Source organism: Teleopsis dalmanni, chromosome 1 (assembly GCF_002237135.1).
Source record: "Teleopsis dalmanni isolate 2A chromosome 1, ASM223713v2, whole genome shotgun sequence".
Classification (NCBI taxonomy): Eukaryota; Metazoa; Arthropoda; class Insecta; order Diptera; family Diopsidae; genus Teleopsis; species Teleopsis dalmanni.
In genome coordinates, this window is record NC_051846.1 from 208,750,049 (window position 1) to 208,773,878 (window position 23,830).

Genomic DNA, 23,830 nt, shown 5'->3' on the forward strand with positions numbered 1-23,830 from the left:
CGGCATCATTATCCTTAACTCCATGATACTTAGCAAGCTATGTTTTCCTTTTTAATTAACCAATAAAGAGAATCAATAAGTGGTTTCCAATATTTCGAGTATATACTAGTTATTACTAGTTTTTTATTTCCGTACATTGAGAGCATTTAGAAGTTTGTACTGGCAAAATTTCGGGGATACACTTGACACAATGTCAGGTGTATTACTTAACAAATATGTAGGAATATTGTAATCAGTTTACAAACAATGTCCTGGCATTTGTACGTTCTGTTTCTAAAGCTTAGTCGACCTTCGGTTAAAGAAAGTAAATATATTAATATTGTTCAGTTTTTGGTTTGTATTATAATGACATTGACAGAAAATGTTCTCTTTTCTCGCCGCCCACACTAGATCTAATTAGATTTTTAAATTCGAACTCAAATATACAATATTTTCGAATTTTGTTTCCAAACAAAAATTTGTATACAAATATAGTGAAAAATCTTGTTAAAATCCAATTAGTTGGAACGTAACTTAATGGTCATGCACCATCTCTAAGTGAATTACATATCATGTACTTATCAAGTGTACCTTTACTTGATATATATATTGGCTATATTGTGGTATATATTTTTATGTGTGACAAAATTTTCAAAACAAAATTTGAAACATATTTTCAAATTTGTCTTCAAACAAAAATAAGTATTTATAAGTGAAAAAATGAAAGTGTATTCGACAATCTTGCCAAAGTCTAGTCAGAGTAAACGCTAACTATTTACGTCACATATTTCCGATTAACAATAATTTACCAAAATTAACGAACTGTTCTACAATTAACAGAAAAATGCACTTTTTCTGCTCTTTATAGAGCCATCTAAAATGAAAATGTACCATCCGATTTAAACCGCAATTAATAACAACAAATTGAAGACCTCACACAATGTGCGTTTTCTATTGAACAGAATTTCTTTAATTTTTACTGTGCTTATTACTTTTTTTGCCGTCATTCCCTCTGCAACGAATGCAATGCAATACAGGCTGCTTGCGTACTCGCTTATGTCTGGACCATGGCTTTGTGTACTCTACCATTTTTTTATAAACAAGCACAAGTTTAATAATAAACAAACGAACAGACAGACAGGAGCGAAACTACCGCAAAGAAAAAATAAAAAAAAATACCGAAAAACGAACAAGAAAATTCCTTTACAAACCGATTGATTAACAACTTCATGTGCAAATTTACACAAACAATTTTGTTTGAATGGATGCTGATCCACTGAAGAGCGAATGCGAATTGTGAAGAGCACGCAACAGCTGCTCGTTACTCTTTCGCTTGTACTTAAAAACATCGACAAACGTTTCTATGTTTTTCACTCAATGTGCTCCGATAAAATTCTTTAAAAGACAGTATAAAAACAAATATAAATAAAATATTACAGTGGAGTCATAACAGTAGTAAATAAAACTTCGTTGAGGTGAGGTTATTAAGTGTTGTGTGGAGGAAATTGGTTAATAAATAAAGTGCAAAAATATAATTTAATTGTTTTCATATAATTAAAAAAAATTGTAAGTTTTTAAATATGAATTGTGATTAAGTATCATTAAATACTTGCATACATATTTAAAAAAAAAATTATGAAATTGGTACGTGTTTATGCATTTTAATAAAAAAATTTCAAAGTGAATAAATTAAAAAAATTCTCGCCGACCTTTTAAAAAGTTTTCAAAATATTTTGTTTGTGCCTAAATACTTTTTTTCTTAACCATTTATTTAAACAAGTCGTTTAAACTGTTTTGTTGTTGACTTCGAGTGTGTTTTTGCAGCAATTTAGAGCAAATAAAATTTTTAATTCAAATAAAAGTAGTAAAAATTCAAATAAACGCGCTTAAACGAGTAGCTGAAAACGTCGAATACAATTAAATGAATAAATTTTATACAAAAAAATATTTCGAATTAAAAAAAAAAATCACCTGTGCATAACTAATTAAAGTCGTTTAATTTTAGTATATAAAAATTAGTATATACATATGTATATATAAATATATGAGTATATATAAGTGTGTATGCGTAACTGATAGAAATCTAGTCAACTAAACTAGAATCTGTTATTTGTTGTTTGATAAATCACTGAAGCTTGTAATTATTGTAAAGTTGTTAACTTTCTGAATCCAATAAATCACAAGTGAATTTCAATTACGGGAAATATAATAAAATAAAATAAAAAAAGTTAAAAATAAATAAAACTTAAAATAACTTAAAGAAAATGAAACTTGAAGTTATAAACAAATAAAATATTTTTACAAGATTACAATTAAAGGAATTTATAAACAATTAAGTGCGTTTTTCAAATCGTGTGAAAAGCATCGAAAGTTTTATTGTGAACCCTTTAACAACACACCCCGGAATTCTATTCCTATAAACAGAGAGCGAAACAAATTAAAAAAACTTTATACATATTATTATTTATATAGATACATTTTTCTAAGCCATATATACAGAGAGCAATAAGGTTTAAGTGAATGTCAATGCTAAGTTAGGTGTGGGATGAAACTCGCGTTAGGTTTTCACTCTATGGAGTTACTATATCCGCTGTTGATAAAGAATTAAGTATAATTGTATACTGAATATGAAGGGGTAATTTTAATTAAACATTGTTAAGCTTTTCTATTGTAGCACTACATCGTCTTAAGAACTAAAGAATTTAACTTTTCAGCTCATCGAACTTTTCGTCAGAGTTGAAAATCAGAGTTCTCGACTTTGCAAATCCATTGCTGTTTTGTTACTAAGAGTATGCGTTCTATGTCTCAATACTAAAATATAATAATAATTACATCTTAAACATAATGTCAACAAATTTATAACAAAATGTAAATGAAATAAAAAACAAAAAATAAAGTAAAAATATATATTTCAATATAGAAACAGTTAAATCAGTATTAGCTTTTACCTGCATCTTTTCACTACTATGTTGAGGCTAGTTGAGTTGAGTCAGTGCACCTGAGCACTTTTACTCTCTATTAAGTGCGAGGTTTCTATAAAACCCCTCTTTGCGTCTTGACTGGATCATTGTTTATCACTTCATTAGACTAAGCAATAATTGACCTCAGATCTGCATATCTCAATTAATCTTAATCTGAATAATCATGCAAAAATTTCGATTTCGCAATAATTCTTATAGGTATTCTGTATATCTTTCTCTGATAAGGAAAAAAAACCTTAACGTAAACTCATTTTTCCCCACGAGTATATATTCTAGACTACTTATTCGCCCCTTTCGAGAACTCATTTAAGATACTAATTTTGACTAACTGCTATGATTTATAATTAAACTGAAAAAAGATTAAAGATTATAATAATAACTTTTCATATCGAGTTGCTCCTCGCATTTTAAATTGTTAACAATAATAAATTATTTATGTATTTATTTTAGTAGAACCGACTAATTCGGTGTTGGTATTACTAATATATTTTTCTATAATAATAATTATGTTCTTACAATTGCTGTTCTGATTAAAAATTATATTTTTTAAGTTATCTTCATTATTAATAGAAGCAACTGATTATTATTATTAAAATTTTTAAAATTAAAATCACCCAACAGCCGACACTGCGGCCAGAAGAGTCTTATTACACCAATTTCACTATTGATTACACAAAGCCCCTTAAAGCTTTGTGAACAAAGTTCAGAACTAAATCTAGAGAAGAGTTCTTTATCTGTTCTGGTGACAGAAATTGCATATGAAACAACTTTCTTCTGAGCGTTATTAAAGCTGGAGAGACACAAAGAATATGTATGGTAGTTTCCTCATCTTCGAGGCATAATCTGCATTCCGGATTTGCAAATGATTATAATTTATGAAGGTAATATTTCAGACCATAATGACTTGTTTCAGTAATAGGTATTGTTGTACTTTTTTTCACACTTATAATAATTTATTTTGCGATTTCTGTGGTATTAAGAGGTAAATTGATGAGGTGTATATGGGGGTATCACAATGGGCAGTATATATCTCCGATAGGAACTGTTAATAATTGTATCATCCGGCGCCCTCTTAACTTATTAGAATAGAATTAGAATAGATTAGAATATATGTATGAATAATTTGACAACACATAACATTAAAAAATAATGTTTAAAAATTAAATACGAACAATTAAATAAATAGAAGTTTTAAGAACCAATGGGTTATTTCTGAATATACAAGAGAAATATTTTAAAAAGATATAACTACAAAAATATCTTTGCCTTTACTTGCTTTATTCAAGTTTGAAATATGTATTATAAAATAAAATTAAAAATATTTTTATATAAATGATAAAAGTACTCACACCTGCAGTACAGCTTAAACCCGTTTAATGGGCCTTTTTGTTTTCCTGCACATGTACTGCTAAAACTTTTACCTTTCAGTGGGGAGAACGGTAGTACCTAAAATTTATTGTATATGGATGCATTTATGAATATTTAAAATTTTTTATTGTTTTTAAATTTTTTTTATTGAAACACATGTTTTTTATTTTCACTACTATACATATTTATTAGCTCTGTCTCCATATTTTCTTATTTTAAATTTTTTGTATTCAGTTTATTACATTTTTTTAATGCTCACAATTTCAGTTTCTTTTTATAAATTTATATTAAATTTTTTATAAATAGAACACTAATTACTTGGTATTTAATTACTTAATCAATTTTACCCTAACTATTAAAAACCATTTTTATTAACCCTCTAACCTTTTCTGTTATTAAGTAACATATTTGCAGTTACGCCCATGAAACTACTACCAGTAATTTTTCAGTACATGTAAATATGTACATCGAATAACAAGTAAAACTGATATAAATCTATGAATTGCTAAGGTGTTCCCCGCAATTTTAGTAGCGATATTTCCACTGATATTTACACTCACTTGAATTATAGACAATTTATACTTTTCAAATGAATTCATAATCGTTTAGAGGTGGATATATGTCGCCCATTTATTTGGTTTCCAGATAGTTGTAATAATTTTTACTTTATTTTCATATATTATAATTCTTCTTAATTTAGATGAGAGTGCATTCCTAAGATCAATTCTTCTTAAGAGATAGGAATGCATTGCCAAAACCACAAGATTATCAATACCAAGCATATAAAGGTGTATAATAACTGGTATAATGGTGTGACTATATACCAGATATAAGATGAGTTATACTTTTTATCTGAATGAATTAAACAACGTAATTACTGTAACGTTGAACGACTATAAATATGTAAGTGATTTTTTTTTAAATTGAAAATATCTTAAGAATTACACAACGTTAATAATTGATATTTTAGTAATTTGTGATTTGATATATTGAAGATTTTAACAGAATTGTTGAAATTAAATTACATTATATAAATATAACTAATTTGAAAACCCTACACTGGAAAATTGTACTGTCGCATATTTGAAACGAGGCCTTTATTCCCTGTTAAATTATAAGATATATCTGCTAAATTTCTTGAGTCGGTGTTTATTGATGTATTTAAGTATATTTGCTTAAAGAGAAAAGTATAGCAGAGATATCACAATATTTAGTTTCTATCTATCAAGTAAATGGTGTAAGATTTGGATTTTTGTATATAAATATAAACCTTCCTAAATTTATTTAGAATGGTTCTAATTCCCTCTTAATCATAACTGGAGCAAAGATTTGAGTTTTCATAACCTGTCTTCTAACTTCATGGGATTTCCAATTTTGCTTTATATTTTATTTTATATTTTAGAACAAATCTAGTTACTATACACTCATCGGTTTTTCAATTTTTCTCTAAATATATGTTAATTAAATGCACATAAGATGAATACTGACGTTATTATCTTCTTAGTATTTTCAATTTAAATGGATTAGTGTTTTAAAGTGCTTTAAAAGTCATATAAATATATTTAGAGTAAAGTTTGTGTATTCTGACATTAAGTATAAGCTATCGGATAGTTTCTTTTGCGTCAAAATTCAACTTAGTGATATCTCAGAGATTTCACTATAATTTCATAGATTATAAATAAGAGTTTCACTATAATTTCTGGCTATCTTATTGTTTTTAAAGTACAGATCAAGCGTTAAAGTTTATAAGACTCTTCTGACTTATCCATTTAGCTTATAATCTTTCGGGAAGAAGATTTTAAGATCAGCAATCAGATCAATCAGCAATCCTACGAAAAAAACTATCGAAAACTATGAGAACTGAAATAAAAAGTAATTCTCGAACTACCTCATTATGTTGAAGCTGTTTTTTGAGCTAGTGCACTTAAGCACTTATACTCTTTTTTAACTCGAGTTTTCTTCAAAACCCCTCTCTACACCTTGACTAGATTATTGTTTATCACTACCTCATGAATATTTTAAAATTATAAGACCTTACTATTTGGTTCCTGAGCATTGTCCTATTGAATGTGGCATGCCAATCCAGAGCTGCATACTAGTATAGTGAATAAACAATATTGGAATAAAGATTCATTCGCTGCTAATTGAATTCAACTTCTTATCTAAAATCGGTCCTAGTGGCATTTAATATCATTACTGATAGATCATTTTAGTCATTAGAATATGTATTTTTTCTTGAAGGCGTGAACTAGGGTTTCAGCAAAATATATTAAATTAAGTATAAATTAAGTATATAGAGCTGCATACTAGTACAGTGAATAAACAATATTGAAATAAAGATTCATTTGCTGCTAATCGAATTCAACTTCTTATCTAAAATCGGTCTTAGTGACATTTAATATCATTACTGATAGATCACTTTAGTCATAAGAATATGTATTTTTTCTTGAAGGCGTGAACTAGGGTTTACTTGAATTGATACGTAGATCTAAAACAGCAAAATATATTAAATTAAGTATAACTATTACTTTCTGAATGATTGAAATCAATATTTTATTTTACAAAAAGATTTTATTTCAATTTGCACTGAACTGCTGTTCCGTTGGCAAAAAGGGCTTGGCAATTTCAAGTTCTGGTTTATATTACGAGTATTTCTGTGTGCGCGAGCATACGAGTACTGCAATGACGTCTGGGCCTGTATCAATGTATTCCTTTGAATGTGTTTTCGGATGTACTGGTATCTGCATCTGCGGAGTGTCATGCGTTAATTGGAAGCAACACTGGAACATTTGTTGTTTCCTCTGTCAATAAATTTGCAATTGTGGCAATTAAAACTTTTGCTTATACTTGAAATTAACTTCGAATTGTGCGTATGCAAAACTGTTTAAGGCAGACACTTGATCAATACAAATTTTCCGCTGCAATTATATATTTTTTTCATCAATTGAATATGTCAGTGTTGGGGCTTTACAATGGTATTTGAACATTAAATAGTTAACTTCTAACCCAGACACAGTTTGTAATGAACGAATTGCAGTTATCTCAACTTCCTTCAATAATGTTTTGCATATAGCAAGTATTATGGCAGCAGCTCGTATTTGTGAGTAACAAACAAATATTGTTATTATAGGTCAGTGCGTTTTACTCACACCCAACTGATAACAAATGATATAAATACATACTGAAAATCATAAAGAAAATGCATATATACTAAAACTAAACATAGAACAAAATATTGAAATTAATTTTGTATTTGCAAGCTTAATAGAATTCATTCATTCACATATATACATATATTTTTATATGCATTTACAACTTTGCAAAAGTCTCAAAATCATATAACAAACTCTAACAAATGATTTATAGTATTTATCATTACAAGTCAAGTTCATCTATAAATAAAAGCTTAACATGATTTCAGAGATACTACTTCATAAATTAGCACAATTAGAGACCTTTACCATAATGTCTTCTTTACTTACTGGTATAAATTGTGGATTTAAAATACTAAATAATATAAAACATTAATTAAGATAATAAAAAAATAATAATACTAACTTGAATAGCTGATAATAAATTATTTTATTATATGTTCATGAAGCATTCACATAAAATCGGAGCTCTTCACTTTGGCAGTCTCCATTCCTCTCATTTACCGCATAAAATAGTGACAAACTGTATGGGAGGTCAGCGTAATTCTGGTCCTAGTATGCCCAATTTTAGTTCAATTTTTCTATGATCAGATTTAAGAAGTTTAAAATTTTAAAAGGGTCAGATATATTTTGTCCAAAAAGTATCTTATATTTTTTATTTAGATGAGTTTCACTTTAAATATCTTGAAAAATGTTTATAGTGAAAGTAAATGACAATATAAATGTATTGTCTGCCAAAAAAGTACTTGAAATTTAAATTTTTGTAGTAGTGTCCGCTCAATAGTCGTAAAATAACATTCTGAATCTGTTTTTGTATAAACCAATACATAATTTAAATATTTTGCTATTATAGTTATTCAACAACAATTTAAATTGCCTAAAACCCATAACGGTCTCAAACAGTCTCTGTCTCTATTGTTTTTCTTGAACCATTGGGATTCTTTCTCATACCTCGTCCGTGTTCCAATAAGTTTCAAGCACGTTTTATTACCATGGTGACTCCTCGAAACAACGCTGACTTGCCTGGATCCTTGCTTGCTTATGAACTCAGTTAGGGCTGACTTTGTTGTCCGTACCTAGCTGATTTAAGACAGCTCTTTTTAACTTGGAATCAAGTTTGTTTTTGACTCTCCGATTTACAGCTATCTTCCGCATTTGAAAGCAATGTAAAGATTAAACTATACGCATATTTCGATGGCAAGTATTTCCGCTTCAAAAATACTTAAATATTTTGTCATGATTTTTGTATATTTAATTGTTAATCCAAATACTTCTTGCTCAATTCCACTTTCGTTTCTTGACTTGTCTGTCTGCCACATGATAGTGCCTTCTTAAAAAGAATATGCATTCCTTATTCCTGCCCAATTCTCTTCTGGTGTTTAATTTCAAATCGTTTCTCTAAATCCAACAGCTTACCATTCTTGTCATGATGGCAATCTAACAGGTCGCATGATGTTTCTTCCTTTCTTAACTCTTTTGATATTCCAACCGTTCTTTTATTTCCTTCAACCTTTATTATAATTGCTTGAGATACCACTATGTGCTTCACATTCTAGCAATACCTCCAGTGTTGCTGTGGGTCTCATTATCTTTGTTATGCCAATACATTATGTTTTTCTTTTTGTTTTTGAGCTGTCTTGAGCTCTGTTCCACGGACTGATCATTGTTGTGCAGAATATTGGATTTGCAGCTCCAAGTTGTATTTGTCCTTAACTAGAGTTTTCTTAATATGTGATTGCCTTGTCAATTACTATATAGTACCAAGCCTAGATTATTTCCTTATATACTGTGTCGTTCTCGTTAAATTTGATGTATAAACACCAATAGTTTTGGGTCGAAATGTAACTTGTTATTCAAATTTAAAGTAAAATCTATTCAAGTTATATAGCTATTTATATGTATTTTATTTATGTGCTATAACTGAACATTCATGTTGTATGAATCTACAACAACAAATTGAATAATAATATAAATTAAAACAATTCAGAAGTAATAACAAATGTTGTGGAAAGTCACAGATTAGAGCCTGACATTTCACATGTTCGGTGAATAAAATTTAGTCCATAATTAAACGCACAATTGCAATTCTATACATTTTACATTCATACTCGTATGTTTTTTAAAATTTATTAATAAGTAAAGCAATAAAAAATATTTGCAATGAAATATGTTGTAATATTTCTTATCACAGATTCTAGGGGGTGTGATAACAGCTTTGAATGAGTAAACAAATATGAACATGACAGCAACTATCAATGAAATTCTTCGTGATAATAATTTTAGAAGTGGCTGTCTCTTCCATAAAAGTATCTGTAACTCACATACGTTTCCACATATTTAAACAAATATTTATAAGATTTATGAATCACACTCTAAAGTGATAAATATTGTTAAAGATACTTAAAATAATAAATAATTATTATTCCGAGCGAGAAGCAAGCATTGCTGTCAATATTTATTTATGTGAGCGCATACCTTAAAACACATCACTATACAATTATTTATTATTATATTATTATTACAATTAATTAATTGTGAATTTTATGGCTATAGTCTATAAAAATAGTTAAACTATTTACGAATTACTGCTTTTTGAATGTATATCCATTCAGTTAGGTTGCTTAAAAGTACTGCTCGAGGTCGAAACTACTCTGCCTACGTAACTCTGATTGCGAATAATATTTATAATTTTTTAACTTCAAATTATTTTCGAAGTCTATAGCAGTCTTAGCTAATAAAAAAGCTACACAAATATATTATTATTTTGTGTAATAAAGCGAACACTTTTCCCACATAAAATTATTTTTTCTTTTCATTAATTTGCAAATCGAAGAGTAATTGCACTGAAACAGCTGTATCTGTCTGAAGTTCGGAATGCTCCGAAATGTTGACCACTATCATTTGAAAATTATTATCTTAAAATAATATAATATAAAAATGTTGTAAGATAAAAGAGAAGAGAATTCTTTCTTTACTGTACAGATCTTGGCAACCTGTAGTGTCACTTAAATAGGTTGATACTCTACTTCACTGATGTCTGGGTTTTCTATGAAATCAACATCGAAATCTCGAAGTACGTTTTACCACTTATGTGACTGTAGATTGAATAATCACCTATCGAAGTTAGGACATCAATCCAACTCAGACTGCAGATACTGTAGATAAAAGAGAGAAACTGCATACCATGTGCTTGGAGAGTGTCTAGCACAGATGCACAAGCGAAAGAAACACCTAGGAGGGTATTTCATGGATCATAAGGATCCAAAACTAGGAAAGATAGGCTCTATACTGTCTTTCATCATAGAAATCGGGCTTGGAGAAATACTCAAAACCAACGAAGGGGCACAATAGATCTTTTAGGACGCAGTGCACGATCTCTTCTTTTACTAATAATAATAATAATATGTGGCTTTGTTATACCTTTATAGCAATACCTTCTTATAAAATTTATAAGAAAACTAAATATACATGGTTTAGTATTAAATATGCATAATAGAGCTATTGTAGTCACAGTGCTTTCTGCTACTCAATTATTGGAATAGTTGGTCAGTAATGAGGCTTACTAAGTGATATATTATTATTTTAGAAGTCCAGTTATAAACTCTTAAAACAGCAATAAAACTACTTTAAAGGTGTTATTTTAAGATATATGAATATAAGAAAATGATGGAGGCTTACCAAGAAGTCCAATTTTAAACTATTCAAACAGCAATAAAACTACTTTAAAGGCGTTGTTTTGAGATATAGGAATATACATATTAAGAAAATGATTGAAAAGTAGTTATTTTAGCTGGATTTTCATTTATTTTACTTTAGTCACGTAATATTGAAATACCTGACATAAAAATTGTGTAAAAAGATATTAATGTTGTTAATGGAGCAAAACTTCAGAAATCAAATAATTTAATCTGTACTCATACTCATATCAATTAGATAACCGAATGTGGTATCAATGTCAGATAAAACGAGTTCCTTTATCATTGAACTAATTTCAATGAAATGAAATATTATTGAGTAATGTCTACACTTGTGGACTGATAACCATCGAAAGTATATTAGTCAACTAAAGACATGCTGTACATGTAAACAGAGTTAGTAACTTAAAAAAGGGTAATGAGCTTTCAATACTAAATGTACGATTTTTTATATAAGTTATGAACTAAAGCCTTGAAAGTTAGCTTCTTTCTTTATTAGTACAATTTTAAATATTGTAGTTAATAATATACTAATACATATATTGGTTGATCATACTTAATAATATATTAATACATATATTGTTTGATCGGAAATAAATAGGGCTTACGTTATTACATCGGTGTAATCACTTCTGATGATTCAGTTCGTGAACTTAATAAGCGCTTTCACACCGTTTTGATACCACATCCCCGTTATCAAGTTTTTGTATGTTTGTTTGTGTAGACTAATCGATTAAATAGAGTCTGTGTGACTTAGAAATCTTATAACATAGACAATGAATGTTAATTAACGCATGCTCCCCGACCTTATTAAATAACGGGTTACCTACGGTGGTTGTTCTCTACATCTTATGAGCAAAGTATGTACAGCAAAAAGTGAAATAGGTATCCTTGCTTCTGGCGGATTGATGCTGCTTCAAGATTCCTACATAAAGTTACTTTTTGATCAAATACTGTAACTAACTCTTCTGTCTTTATTTATAGCTAATAATATTTGCCATTGTTTCTTCAGTTTCATTTATCAATTACATATATCAAAATATTTTAAAACAAGAATAAAATATATCAAAATTGTATGGTTTTTATTAACTGTAGATTATATTGTCAAGGGAGAATCTATCCCTTTACGCCTTTCCACCATTGATACAATAAATATGTGACAATTAATATTAGGATGGAACTCCATTTTTATTGTCTACTATGTAATTCACCATAAGGCAGTAATAGCTGCTCTCAGTGTAGATTTATCAACATTTCTATTATTGAATATCGGCGGCACTAATTTTGCCTAATTATCAACTTAAAACTGTAGTGACCTTTAAAATAAAGCAAGATGAATGCAAACACTGACTGTACGCCGAGTGAAATGAAAGGGTTCATTTCATTATTGACACGAATTCTATTCTGTAGGAGAATTCATAAGCAGTATGATATCTTTAGGGTATGATTTCGTTATTTGAGTAAATGATCTCAAAAATTTGAAAAGGTGCAGGATGGTTTGCTTTTATTCTGATCTTATGATACGTTTAAAATAATCGGAGATTCTAAACTTAATTTTAATTCTAAATTATTGTTAGCATTTACAAAGTAATGAAAAGTTATTATATAGACGTTTTGAACAATGTTCGTGAACTATTAATGTAGATTTTCCCGAATTATTAAGACGAAATTGATAAACTGATTGAGTTTTTGAAATAATAGTTCTTATTTTCCTATTTACGAGTTAGTCCATTTTTTAGTTAAAAATGGTTATAAAAAATTGCTTTTACTAATCTTTAAATAAATTCTGTTCAATTAATTAGACATATAATTTTGAAAAAATATAAACAGAAATAAGAAAATCAAAACTATGACATCTTACCACCCGTTGAAGGAATACATAAGCCAAGTGCCAAGTGCTCTACTAACTTTATTTTCGGTTTATTTGCTTTTAGAAGTTAATGCACTTTTGAAACGCTAACCTAATGTGCCCTTTTTCTAATATATATATTTCAGTTGTGTACTTAAGGAATCTTAAAGAACAGATAAGAACAAACGTCACTATTTAACAGCAAAACATAAGCGACAGCGTAAGTCTCTGGTAAACATAAGATAAAAGACATAACATCAACACATCCAACATAACAAATAAAAGCTGAAAAAATCTGTGATATCAAGAAACTTCAACTTAAGAAGCGAAAACAAAAACTATAACCAAATATGCCCAGCACAGAAGCAACAAAGTGCATTTTCGTAGTGCTATTCTTGACCACATTGACTGGTCAGTACACCTGCGAATGTGGTCAAATAACTTCACGTTTCTATTACGACAACCAACACAGCAATTCCGAGGCAGCAGCACCAGACGCCAAAGCAGAAGACATGAAACTGAAGTTGCTTGAAGAGAGTCGAACAGATCCGGTAAGTCAAATGTCAAATTTGCTCTATGCTTTCTTTCTACGACGGGTGTCTTCTTTCTGCACCCGAAACGTACTTTCGTTTTCTAAACATTTTGTTGTTGTTGTTGTTTAGTTTGTTGTGCTTAAACGAAACTCAGAATCTGTTATCTGTGAGACTGTTTCCACGTTTACTATTCTAATTAGTTTTAAGTCAACAGACGTTACAGTGCCTTCCATGGCTGCTGTACATGGGTGCGTATATGGAAGCGTGTGAGCTCAGGTGTTTAAGCGACTTGTTTCTGACGTTTTGTATTTTAAGTTTTGTAAATAATTAAATCTCATTCGAATGGATGAGGGGCATACGAAGAGTTTAACTGGATTTAAGCGGTAAATTAATTATTTGCATAACGTCAACAGCTCTTAATTTGTTATTTTATTAAGCAAATAAAAGGTAATTAAATTTTTTGTTACAATTTAATGTTTACAGTAGTGAATTACCTTTTTCCACTAATTAAATTCCTGAAGTTAGCAAATAATAGAAGAATTTTTCATAGCTAGATAATGAAGTTGGCTAAGATAATTTCGCATTCAAGTACAAATTTTTTTAAGCTAAAATTAACTCAAGTTGAAATCGGCACGTTCCTTCTTTATAGTATTGACTTCCGTTGGTGAGTCACCTTTTCGCATTTTTTCGTATTGATTGTTGCATTGCAATGAAAATATTAAAGGTTAGAATTATCAGTTAACTTAAAATAAACAATACATGTTGGTGTTGAGTAGGCAAAGTGGTGTAGAAATAGATATACGGCCGTAGATATGCGGTCAATACCAACATGGAAGAGCTCCATAACGATTGAAATCAAAATTCAGACATACTTTAAGACAATCTGTACAAAGAATTGTCTGGATTTAGTGGCCCCAAAAATATCAAACATCAATCAGACAGGCTAAATTAAAAAAAATAAGGCCTAATAGAGCACGCTCTAAGAAGATCAAATAACAATATTGTCCAACTGAGACTTAGGTGAAATCCGAAAGGTTCTATATTCAATATAAGCTCCACATAACAGAGATTCTACGCTTCACATAAAAAGAAAGTATCACATACTTAAATGGAAAGTATGTGCTATGGACACTTCCCATAAAATACATGAGAAGTTTAGTCATATCAAAACCGATAATTGTTAATCTTTACATAGATACAATTGCTATGTTTATTTCTATGTTAAGAAAAATTATTACCTGAAAATCAAATTGATATTTTTATCTCTTATAAATGTTAATATCGAATATGGTAGAATATCAGGGATTTTATTATTAAGCAAAGTAAAACGATCCCACCCACTATGTGCTACAACTATCTTAAATACATAATACATTTTCTATTATAGTTGCAATGATCCTCTTCTCTAGCGCAGAACTCTATACTTTTCTACTCTATATGTATTCTAAATAACACTTATTAAAGAGTAGACGTTAAAATTGCCCAACAGCCGGTACTGCGGCCAGAAGAGACCTATTGTACCAGTATATAACACCTCAATTAGACATAAACTTGATGTTAATATTGGAAAAGTTACACAATTGACATTGACGGAAAATGATCACTTCACAATCAGAAGATTGTGAACACCCCTAATGGGCGTTCGTATTATTTATGATCTTTTGACTCATTTAAGAGCGAAAACACCATATACTTTTTAATTAATTAATTATAATCGAAAAAACCTCTTTATAATTAATGTGATTATAATTAATGTAATGAACTTTTTTATTAAATATCATGTATTTAAAAAATACTGAAAAGATCCTGACATTTGACAATAAAAACGTTTTATGAAGATAACAAATGATGATTCATAAATACTTTCACCGCTGCTCATAAACTCGAAGACGTCACAGATATTGTATTTAACAGCTTATATAACTTTTCTAAAGTCTGAGTTAATAATTAAATAATTCTAAAAAAAAAACAAACTAGAAAAACAAATACTGCTTCGCGACTGTATTTATAGGTTTCGTTTTATTTCATTTCTGACAAAAACTGCTGCCGGTAGAAGTCTAGAACAGCTTTTTAATATCTTATAGACATGCGAAGTTACAAGTTTGAAAGTATTTCCCGCTATAAAACGCTTAAGTAAACAACAAATTGAGCTCGACACTTTGAAAGTGAAAAAAATTGAAGTAAATTAAATATTTAATAGTTTATATTTTTCTGTTGTAAGTAAACAGTAAAACCAGACATTCCTAACACATTAAAAACAAAATACCATCATTAGTCACTAACCAAATAATTTGCAACCGCAGTTGACAAAGCCTTTCCCAAAACAAGCCAATTTATTTCGAAAAATTTCTGTCGATTTCGAAAAACAGGTTGTTATTGGCACAGATACAGATTGATCTATTTTTATAACTGTTCAACATATTTGTTGGCGCCAATAATTTCTTTTGTTTTTTTTTGTCATTTGCCCTTACGATTATGAAAATATTTTTATTAAGAGTTTTAGAGGAATTTTCGATGAATCATTCAAACGTTTATTTCATTCAGAAATAAAATAAGAAACAAAAATCGAACTCACTTGTGTGCGGCAACTGCATTGTTGCTTCCGAGTCGTGAAGCTTATAAGTCAACGTTCTGAACGCACGCCCGAGGCTGACAACAAATAAAGCCTGGCTCTTATTTACTGCCACCGCCTTCGAGATTAGCAAAATTGGTAGCTTGTTGGCGTTGGTGTGGATGTATTTATTTTTAGATGCAGAATGCAAAAATTCTCTGAACCATCTTTAGATGATTTTTCCAGTAACTGGTTTTGATATATTCAATAGATTTTTAAAGCTTATTTATATTTTTCAAGGAAAAAATCTTATAAAAAATAACAATAACAACATGAAGTAGATCAAATCTCTCCAAAAATTATTTCATATTCATTAGCCTATTAGAATATACCTATAACTATATCTATAAAATGAACAATTAAAACTAAAATAAATACGTATTTTGTTCTAGTACTCAATTAGTGTCCCAATTCAATTAGACGCAGCTGAAAATAAATAATCCTACTATCTTAATATATATATTTAAATTAGAATATATTATTTGGGCTATTAAAAACAATTATATATTAGTTTAACTTAGCTTGGAAAGACATCTATTATTTATTGCGATACCCTTAAAGTTGCCTGGGAGAGCATAGTTACACTAACCGTTGATATCTTCATTATCCTTGTTAAACTATTTAATTTCAGAGAAAGTTGAGGATACTCGTATCCGACAAGTCTACATCGGTGAATGTAGTAGTTTTTGAGTGCAGTGAACAAGTTGCATATAAGCGATTAAAATCGTTTTGTCTGTAGTTCCAGACAAAAACATATAAAGTGATTAATGGATTCTATCTCTTCTTCATTGTGTTAACTTCCAACAGTTCATTTGTCAGAATATGCTAAAAAACAGAGAAGAATGGAAGACTGTTGTTAAACAGGCTTAGGTCCTACATGGTCTGTATAGTCATGGATGATGATGATGGTGAGTTTTTCTTTGCTCCCAAATAGTTTATGCATAGACGTTCGTCATCACGTTTGCTACTTCGTTCCCTACAATATATCTATATCCAAGAAAATAAATAACATATTAACCAATTAGAGATTTTAGAGTGGTTTTGTAGTCTCACTGTTTATCATTGATTTATTGTATACGACAAACAAAAGTGCTACTTTATTTCACTACTTTACTAGCTCGAATGAAAACTTCGGATTGAAACTAGTTGCATTTTTATTACAATGTATAACTGTATCTCTTCTATTTCTCAGGGTTCTACGCGATTCCTTTTATTGTGCCCATTGTTTTTCTTCGTCCCTCGAATGTCTCTGAAACTTTAAGCTTAACAATAGCTAGTATTGTTCTTTTGCAAAAATGTCCAAATTAATTATTTGACGTGTTTCATTAGACGTGCACTGCTAATTCGGACTTAATTGACGATAATAGAAATGTATCTCAAAATAAACTTGAATTTGAATGAATCATATTTAGAAATAAAATGTTTAAATAAATTCGTATATTTTATAAAATGCGTATTATTTTATAAATTAATTTTTGTTTTGTTTATAATGTTATAATCAATTTTTCTGTTAAATTACAGATTCCAATGGAGTTCTATAAAGAATTAGATAATATAAATGACATATCTGAGTTAATCGATCGTTACGTGGATAAAGACACCCTCGATCCGCAAGTTGACATACCAAGTGAGTAATGCCGAAGTGTAACGTAATGAATTTAAACAATATGATAAAATTTTGTCATCAAAGACGTAATGTTTAATTTAAATAAATAAAAAAAAGCAAAATCTTTTTTAAGAACATTTTAAATTTAATTAAACAACGCACGAATAATGAATAATTTTTAATTGGGCAGGGGTTTTTTAAAGCTATTTTGGTATTCTAAATATAATGCATACATTATTATTAGTATGGTTTTACGTGATCAGTGACTGATAAAAATCATTGTCATGATTCCCGAGCAAACCCATTCTACAACGGAACTAACGACGTAAAGACAGCTATTCTGTGCAACTTTTCCATTACGGTATATATTAACAGAGCCTAGTTTTCGAGATATGTGGCTTTAAAGCCGGAAATGCATACATGAAAACCACAATATTGTGCGTCTACTTATTGTTACCCATAGTGTGTGTAATCAATGTGAAAATTGCGTAAACTAATTGACATAATAATTAATATTAATAGTTTATAATTTCAAATCACGATTTATATAAACAATTTTGGGATCGCATGTAGTGTAAAAAAATTGTTTGAATAACTGTACTGTACATCCATTATCGAATCGACATCCTTCCGGAAATCTGAACTCCGATTTATTTACGTATAAAGTTATTTATTGTAGAGTTCATTTAACACTTATATGATATATGTCTAAAAGTCAAGAACGTTCTTAGGGTACAGAAGCAAAAATTGAATAATCTGTAATATGTTTATATTTTTCTTTTCAACTAGATTAGAAATTTAATTAATAGCACTTAATTCACTCTTAAGAGATATGTAAATTTTTGTAATAATTTGTAACAGCTGTGCTAACGAACACTACCACTTCACAAACAACTATTTTGGATAATAATTTTTATAAAACTTTTTTGGTTAGGATCTCCATCTTGGACAACCTGATGTTAAATGACGATTAGTGTCCTTTAAGAAGGTCATTCACAACTGTCTAGGTTATGTTAAATGTGTTCGTGTTTTTTTTTATTTAAGTTAGTTTAGGTTATACGGGCGATCCTAGAAGGTCTGTAGGCCCATTGTGCTACCGTATTATTTTCTATTAACTTTGCTCATCAACTCTAAATGGGTTACTTACTTGTGGTACTAAAAATACTCGGCTTCGTTGAGATTCTAGTACAGTTAAGATTTTAAGTCTATAAACTAATCTGATAAAGATAATTACTACTGTAAGATTTATATTTGAGATATTCGTCAGGCTTAATTCTTCGTCGGCTTCCATAGTGGAATGTCTTAATCTTAGAGAGCGCGACTCTTTACTTAAAAAGTGTTTAGAGGTTTTATTTTCTGTTATTACCTACAACTTCTGTATTTTTAGTTAGTTATACCTAAATTTTTGGTGGACTTTTTACTTTCGACATTAATGAAGATATATTAAAATATACGAACGCCGAATACTTTTTGCCCAGCTAAACATAAAAAGTTAATAATATTTTAAGTTTATTTTTAATATTTTTTTTATCATTTTAAAATAACATTTATTCTCTTCATTTCTCATTTAAGGTAACATGAAAAGAAATGTTGAGCGTTGTAAGTATTAAATTTTTTTTGATTATTGAAATACCTTTAGTATCTTATATAATGAATGTCATACGCATAACACCATCATAACTATACTTTGTGGATGTTCGTTGCAATAACACTAATATATACAAATCAGATAAAATATGTACTTTTGATATTTTTAAGAAATTAGAAATCATCTGGCAATTATTGCCCATAGCAACGAACCTATTCCTCAACGACAGTTAACATTATTTTATTCCTTTTTCTTCCTGTCAAAAGCTCGAGCGGTCATACCTAAGTCAGTAACTTGTGCACCAAAATCCACAATTGTACCTCTTACCCCATTAAATGGTACAAAAGATCCCGGCGTATATTACTATCCCTCTTGCACGCAAGTCAATCGTTGTGGCGGTTGCTGCAGTTCGAAATTGACGACTTGCCAACCTACGGAAACCGAAATAATAAATTTTGTTGTACGTTTATTGTATATTAAAAAATATTTCGAAACTTGTAAAAATAATAATCGACATCTTGATAGATAAAAAGAATCCGTTATGCAGCAAACAATAGACTTATACTTGATGGGCAGGAAATAGTTCTTATTGAAGAACACAAGGCCTGTAGCTGCGGTTGCTTAATAAAAGCCGAGGTAAAAATAGAGTACTTAGCACCTTATTAAATTACTTTTATTAAAATAAAATTTTATATAAAAATTTTTAAAAGACTTCAGTGGTAATATATTATTTTTAGGATTGTAACTCCTATCAAATCTACGATCCAAGCCGTTGCAGTTGCATCTGTAAATTGGATGAGCTGCATGATTTAGTGCAGAAATGTTTAACGGTAGTCATTTAATTTTTTATTTACAAATTTAAAAATTTTTATTAATCATTTAAAATTTTTTTATTTTTGTTCTTAAAGGAGGATCACAAAATTTGGGATGAGAACAAATGTAGGTGCGTCTGCCGTGACACTGACACTTGCACCACAGGGACCATCTTCGATGAGAATCAGTGTAAATGTGTTGAGGTATACAATAATTCCCATACAATTAAATAATATTTTTATATAAGTTGTATTGTATTGTTTATAAGTAATGTGTATAGTGTGACCATTTATAGGGTGTTCAGGTTTTTAATCATTATGGATCTTATTCTGTGGTTTTAATAATTGGTTTATATTTACATTCAAATTGGTTGGGGAATTTATTTTAAGATAATATGATGAAAATTATAATTTTTAATGATTTCCGCTTAAACCAAAAAATTACACAAAAACATATTAAACACACGAGTTATTTGAAATAAATTATTAACATTCACTTTATATTTCTAAAGAAACTGATTTTGAGCGATGTACCAAAATTTACACTTGGGTTTTGACAATATACATTTCTAAAACAATAAACTGTTTGATATAAGCTAAAGATTCATTAATCCATAAGAGTACCTCATACATGTAGCTCACCACTAAAGACACATTAGTCCACAACAGATAAAAGTCGTTGCTAACTTGAATATCTTTTGACTTTTAGATCCTGAAGCAGAGTTGGCAGAGAATACCTGAGACTATTTTTCGATCACTACCGCTCTTCATACATTTTGTATTTAAATTTGTTTCATCTCTTATGTTGAGCCTTTTCCGAGTTAGTGCATCTGGACACTTTTACTCTATGTTGGTTGGGGGGTTTCTGTAGAGTCCCACCCATCTCACTGACTAATTTGAGTATTCCTCATAATCTTCGTGATTATTCAATGATTGATCTAAGATCTGCGTACCACTCCGTGCAGTTAGTGATTACTCTGAGATTAGATAGTGCTAAGTAGGGCAGCCTGTCGGTTTTCGCATATAGCTTTAGAGCTCTGTCCGTTATATATTTTTTGACCGGATCTATTCTAAGGTCTCTTAGCATGTCATTCGTGCGGATGTACCATGGCACTTTGAAGAGCCTTCGGAGAGCTTGACTTTGAGCTTGTTCCATCTCAAAATAAGTTTAAATTCATCACTTATGTAGACCATTCTGCAATTTTTTTCATTAGGTCATAAAAAATAAAGCAGTTATACTTCAAAACATTTTTTATTTACCAGTCTTATGTAATTTGCATATGCTAAAACTCTATATACCTGCATAGTAAATCCGAGTAATAATCAACGTTAACTATTGAGTACTAATATGAGTACCTATGATAATATCATAATATTATTATATTATTATTTCCATACTCCATTAAGAGCTTAGGGAGTCTACAAAAGTTTTTCACTGGTTTCTATTTTGTGGTATTGCTCTCAATGCATTAAATTATTTGCACGTTTCCTGCTGAACAGTCCTTCTCCAGGTCATTGCTGATCTGCCTCTGCGCTTAGTCCCCTGGGGGTTTCAAGTAAGTGCAATTGTCGTAATAAGTAGCACATATTCTAATGAGTTCAAAACTCTATTCTGCATATGGGTACTGCCTGCAATCATATGACTCATAAATATCGTCTACATTTGTCATGTAGGCTATTTCTTCTGTCGTGCCACACAAATTCCATTTCTTTTAATACGAATATTCTTGCATTGTAACATAGATTCATAGAACAATTATGTTTTCAAATTAATATATCATGATATATCACATGTTTTGAAAAAACATAGAATGGATCTTTCGCTACCTAATATCTTTTTTCTTTATTTGTATTTTATTTAATTATATACTTGTTCCCCAATGGCTGATATTACCAGCGCGAACTGATCATAAATCCTTGAGTATAAGCAGGAATTGACTTCAAAGTAATTGTGATCATTATATTCGTACAAGTTCTAAGCAATCAACGATTTTTTTTCAAATATTTAATGAAGTTGCGACCGATTTTCAACCTGACTTGAGTCAGATTTTAATTAATCATTATGGATTAGTTATACGTTTAACGGTTAAGATACTTTTATAAAAGGCCAGAAATCGTTTTGATTACCTTTCTGATTCTGTTCTGTGAGCAAATACCTATATAATGTAAATACAAACTTTGGCATTCTTCCATAAGAAATCTTAAAGAGCATAAAAAGCCAAGTGACCCGTAGCAATATTTTTCTATCTTAAGTTTGTTGTGTGAATTGGGTATTATGTTCATACATTCTTCAAATCAAAAAACTAACATACAAACAAAAAGCAAGATTTAAAGCCGATTTCACACAATCCTAACTTAACTCTCAATACTGATTCATTCTTAAATAATTACATATTAATCAATTTTGAAACTTAAGTTACCACCGTGAAATCGACTCAAATATCATCCTCATTAAATTCTAAAGATTTTAAAGAACTTTGGATACTTGGAGATTTACACTCTAAGTATCTTACGTGAGATTTACACGTAAGATCTCATTTAAAGCATATATTCATTAATACATATCAACATACCTGACATCTTCACAATTACTAGGCTCCTTCTTTGAAGAGCCCCACCTAGTTGCGGGAGTCATGTATTGAAATTCTGATATTTTAAGAAATAAATTTTTATTTATTCATATATTGTTTTCTTTTCTTTTGAATTTTTATTTCATTAGTTTTATTATTTATGTCTTTATGTATTTTCTTTTTTTATTTTTTCATCTCGTTTTAGATAAACAATATTGAGTTTTTTTAAATACTCGTTAAGCACAAAATCCAACTCACATTTAGCTCAGGACCCTACAACCGACATTTAACGAAATTAATCAAACAATTTGCATTTTCTAATTGCAAGAAAAAAAGAATATAATTTAAAAAAAAATAATAATGATAATGGAAATAAGATTTTGTGATTCACATTTTAAATGTTTTTGAAAAATTTTTATTTTAAGATTTTTATATACCATATATATATTTTTTTTTGTTGTAGAATAAAAATCCTATATAATTTGTGTGAGTATTTGCTTTTATTTTTATAACTTTTTACTAATAATTTAAAATCTTTTCTAACAAGATAATCACTTCTCTAAGTCCTTATGACTAAAATTTTGCTCTGAAATTTACGTATTCCAATCTGCTTGTGTGAAGGTTTTGCATGATCCTCCTATATTGATCCACACATTTGATTTGCTACTAATTTTATATTAATATTCATTCGCTTATATATAAGTCGTGAATTCGCGCTATTATATAATAATTACTTTATATATTCTTATTTCATAGTCTTCATACGCCCATTCCAAAGGCAACTCAAGTCTCTCATTGGCCGACCGTAAACGTTTCATAGTCAAAGCGATACCAGTGGATCCCGACAGCAGTTAGAATTACAACAAATAAGGAAACCTTATCCTTACATTTTAACTATAGAAAATTATTTTTATTAATATATTTAATTACAGTATTTGTTTGATTAATGTTATTTATATTAAGTTAAGCCAATAGTTAGACTTAAGAATTCTAGTTTTAATTCCAATAATTATACAAAGCAATCTAATCATTTCCAGTTCTGCAAATACTTTCCAACTTATTTTTAGATTAAGATTTATGTGTCCT

General features: G+C 29.4%; 1 protein-coding gene across 3 annotated transcripts; it reads left to right on the forward strand.

Moving 5' to 3' along the window:
* Positions 1-1,444: 1,444 nt before the first annotated feature.
* On the forward strand, positions 1,445-23,823 carry LOC119671625 (balbiani ring protein 3-like). Of its 3 annotated transcripts, XR_005251836.1 has the most exons (10): positions 1,445-1,545; positions 13,171-13,575; positions 17,690-17,795; positions 19,347-19,373; positions 19,629-19,822; positions 19,888-19,998; positions 20,100-20,192; positions 20,271-20,378; positions 22,950-23,230; positions 23,501-23,592. XR_005251836.1 is itself a non-coding variant. In XM_038082353.1 (9 exons), the coding sequence occupies exons 2-9, from the start codon at positions 13,375-13,377 to the stop codon at positions 23,597-23,599; spliced, it is 939 nt and encodes a 312-aa protein (XP_037938281.1). In that variant the 5' UTR covers positions 1,445-1,545; positions 13,171-13,374; the 3' UTR covers positions 23,600-23,823. The 3 variants fall into 3 exon arrangements, 2 of the variants coding, with proteins under 2 accessions (XP_037938281.1, XP_037938282.1); XM_038082353.1 differs by lacking the exon at positions 22,950-23,230 and having other exon boundaries at positions 23,501-23,823; XM_038082354.1 differs by lacking the exons at positions 1,445-1,545; positions 22,950-23,230 and adding an exon at positions 1,560-1,623 and having other exon boundaries at positions 23,501-23,823.
* Positions 23,824-23,830: the final 7 nt, after the last annotated feature.